Consider the following 3,802-nt stretch of genomic DNA (forward strand, 5'->3'; position numbering starts at 1 on the left):
AACGGAGAGTGGGACGGTGGGCAGTGCTCGGGGTGGTGACTGAAGGCGGTGACCGAGTAGTTCTGACGGCACCTTTTTACGGAAGTCACAACGGTTCGTGAAAAATCACAGCTACTTTATGCAGGCTGTGTGCATTTTACTGTGGATTGACCGTTTTGAAACTTATATGGTAGTTACATAGCACCTAGACCTCAGTTATCATGAAAAAAGGAAATTTCAGTTTTGACAATATGGAATCTTTAATTTAATTTAAAAAGTAATTTATTGCTGTGGTGGCAAAGCTGAATTTTCAGAAGACATTATCCCAGCTTTCAGTCAAAATAACAGCATTTATTTAAAATATATCTTTTGTAACATTATAAATGTCCTTACTGTCACTTTTCATCTATTTAATGCATCCTTGCTGAATAAAGTATTCATTTCAATTAGGGATGCACCGATACTACTTTTTCCAGTACTCGCCCGATACCGATACTTTTATTTTTGGTACTTGCCGATACCGATGCCGATACCGATATTTTTATTGCATTTGTACATTTTTTAAATATTGGGTACAGAAACCAAAAGGGTATGTATAATGTTAGTTGGTTAACTTCATTTATCAAATAGATACAGTCAAACCAAAATTTATTCAGACACCTTCAACATTTCTCACATTACATTCGCTATAGTTTAGAAAATGGTAATAAAATATGACAAGAACTCAGAGTTAAACTGTGTCAGAACAAATTCATCTTGATAATGTTAGATAATTTTGATAGAAAGGTATGTAATAGATTACAATCAACCAAAATAATTCAGACAGCTGTTAGTATGACAGTATTTACACAACTATGAATACTTTGTCGGGCAACCCTTAGCTTTAATGACAGCCTGTAGTCTCCTGGGCGTGCTGTCACCCAGGTTCATGAAAACCTCAACTTCAGTTTTTTTCCCAGACTCGGTCTGAATAATTTTTGGACCCAAATTTGTATCAGTTTTATTGGTAGTCCACTGTATGAAGAATTTTTGGTTATGATTTGTCACAGTTTACTTTATTTTGCTATCCTCACTTACATAAATGAACTATAGTGTCCTGCACCCACTAGTAAAAAATATCAAAAATTATATCTGGTCTCTGAATCATTTTTGGTTTCACTGTATATCCTTCGGTTATTTTCACACTTAATTATGCCCATTAAAATGTATTTTATACGTTTTTGTTACTTTCACTGTTAATTGTTTTGCTCTATGGTACATCATCTTTAATTTAATAGCATTAGAGCTGCTCCATTTCAGCGGCTTAGTACTGTAATCACGCGCTTTGCTGTAATAATGCAGGGAACCACTCGTTATAAATCTCCTACCTTGGATTTCGAGTCCGACTCTCTAACCATTAGGCCACGACTTCCCCTTCTCACGAAGGGGATTTTACATTCTCACGATGTAAGAATGATTGGCGAAACATTCATGCATTTAAGAGTTAACATTTGAAATGTAAGTTGTCTGAGTTTTGGTGGGTTATAATTACTACTAAAAGTGTGACTAACAGAACAAACATAGCAGACCAATAGTCTTGAGCACTCAGTCTCCAGTTTTCTGTAAGCTGTGATCTTTTAGAGTTGAAACCAACATCATTCAGTAAAAATAATTTTATTTGTCTGTTTAACAGAATAAACATGAAAGATAAAAAAAACTCACCTGTAGTGAATGATCAGTTTCAGAGCAGATCTTCTTCATCTTCTCTTTCTCTCTCTCATATTCCTCTCTCCACTGCACTCGTCTTCTCTTCAGTTCTTCTTCATGCTGTTCTTCAAGGAGTCTCAGTTTCTCTTCAAGAGTCTTCTGTTGATCTTCTCTCGTCTTTCTTTCTTCTTTCAGTCTGTTCTCTGAATCCTCCAGTTGTTCTCGTCTCTCTCTTACTATTCTTTCTTTCTCTCTGATTATTCCCTCCATTTCACTCTGCAGTCTCTGAATCTGTTTGTCTTTCTCTATTCTTTTCTTGTCCTCTTCTTCTCTGCTTGTCTTTTCCTCTAAATTCTGTTTTTCCAGTTCCTCTCGTTCTCTCTTCATCTTACAGATTTCTCTCTCTTTCTCCCCTTTGTCTTTTATCAGTGTTTTATATCGTTCTTCTCTTTCTATATATTCTTCTTCTCTTTTCTTTCTCTCATTCTCTATTGTGTTCATCAGTTTGTCTATTTCTGTCTGATATTTGATCTGCAGTTTCTCTTTTTCTTTCTTCATTTCCTCTGTCTCTTGTCTAAATGTCTCTCGTTCTCGTCTCATCTCGTCTCGTGTCTCTCTCTGATGTTTCTCTTGTTCTCTTATTTCTCTTTGCAGTTCCTCTTCTCTTCTCTTCCTCTCTTTGTCCTGATTCTGTCGTTCTTCCTCCATCATCATCTTCACTCTCTCTTTCTCTTCCTCATGTTTCTTCATCTCTTCCTCTCTTTCTCTCACTCTGTCCATCAGGATCTTCATTTGTTGTTCTTGTTTTTCTCTCTCCATCTCTCTGAACAGCTTGCATGAGTAGGAACTCCCTCTGTTTTCTTTCAGCATGTCGTCTATATTCTACAGTAGATCAGTCACCTGTCTTCAGTCTGATTATTATTGAACACATGGAATCTGTTTCCACACGCTTCAATCAGCTTCATCAGAGGAGATCCTGGTTTTCCCAGAAACTGTTCAATGGTTTTGTCCTTCAGATCGTCTCCTCTGGTGAAGAGCACCACGGTGAACATTAAAGATTTCTCACCAAACGTCTCTTGGATGATCTTCACAGCTGTTGCCTCTTCTTGAGTGAATCGTTGTCCTAAATTGAGCACAATGATGAACACATGTGGTCCAGGCAGGATCATGGAGATGCAGTGTCTGATTTCTCTCTGGATCTCCTCGTTAGTAAGTTCAGTATCAAACAGTCCTGGAGTGTCGATCACAGAAACACGTCGCCCGTTGATTTCAGATGATTCTCTCTGACTCTCTTTAGTCACAGACTCATGAGATGTCTCTGCTGTGAACGCTTCTCTTCCTAAGATTGTGTTTCCAGCTGCACTTTTCCCCACTCCAGTTTTTCCCAGCAGAACAATCCTCAGATCATCTTCACTCTCTGATGAACCTGTAAGAGAGGAAATGCATCAGTTTTACAGCCTAAACATTTCCACCCAAAATTTGATTCTGTAACATGTGATGTTTTACTAACAAATTTCGGGAGGAGCACACGCAGATAATTAACAGGGCCAGTCCATCATCAGTAATCACACCATCTATCCAATCAGCACAAGAGAGAACCTCTATAAATAATCAAAGCAGCCTTACCTTCATTATCTCTAGTCTTTCAGCATTGGCACATCCAATCGCCACAAAATGTCAGAGATTGAACTTTTCCCGGACGATAACTCCTTTGACACCACGGGTCCTCCGGTGTCTCCAGTCACCGTTCAGCGCTCCGCAGGACACCATAATCGAGCCCGCGGCTGCAACACGGAGCCGCCGGCCTTCCCGCGCCGCCATCACTCATACCTCCAGACACAGAGGCACGCCATCACCTTCGCCTTCCAGGCATCAGCCATCTTCTTCAGCGTCCTCCTACGCTTCAGCCCTCTCCTCCACCCCAGCTGCGGAGAAATGGACCGTGACCGGACTACGCCAGGCGCTGATTAGATCCGGCGTCAACGTCCCACGACGGTTGGTCAAGGCGGATCTCCTCGCCCTCTATACTTCCCTCCAAACAGGGGCGCCTCCAAGCTCTACTCCTCCATCCAAGGCCGCGGATAAAGCGAGCCAGGGCCGCAGCGTTCCGTACTCACGGCCCGAGCTAACCACCACT

The 3,802-nt window shown here is 40.7% G+C and overlaps 1 protein-coding gene across 1 annotated transcript in view; it reads right to left on the reverse strand.

Annotated features, from left to right (window-relative positions):
* The window catches only part of LOC107709163 (structural maintenance of chromosomes protein 2-like), a 21,632-nt gene that overhangs the window by 4,788 nt on the left and 13,042 nt on the right, over positions 1-3,802 (reverse strand). Inside the window, 2 exon segments of the mRNA XM_016513577.1 lie at positions 1,681-2,570; positions 2,573-3,091. Of these exon segments, the coding sequence (XP_016369063.1) occupies positions 1,681-2,570; positions 2,573-3,091 (1,409 nt within the window).

This window comes from Sinocyclocheilus rhinocerous, unplaced genomic scaffold, assembly GCF_001515625.1.
Source record: "Sinocyclocheilus rhinocerous isolate Xijiao unplaced genomic scaffold, SAMN03320098_v1.1 scaffold4221, whole genome shotgun sequence".
NCBI classification, from domain to species: domain Eukaryota; kingdom Metazoa; phylum Chordata; class Actinopteri; order Cypriniformes; family Cyprinidae; genus Sinocyclocheilus; species Sinocyclocheilus rhinocerous.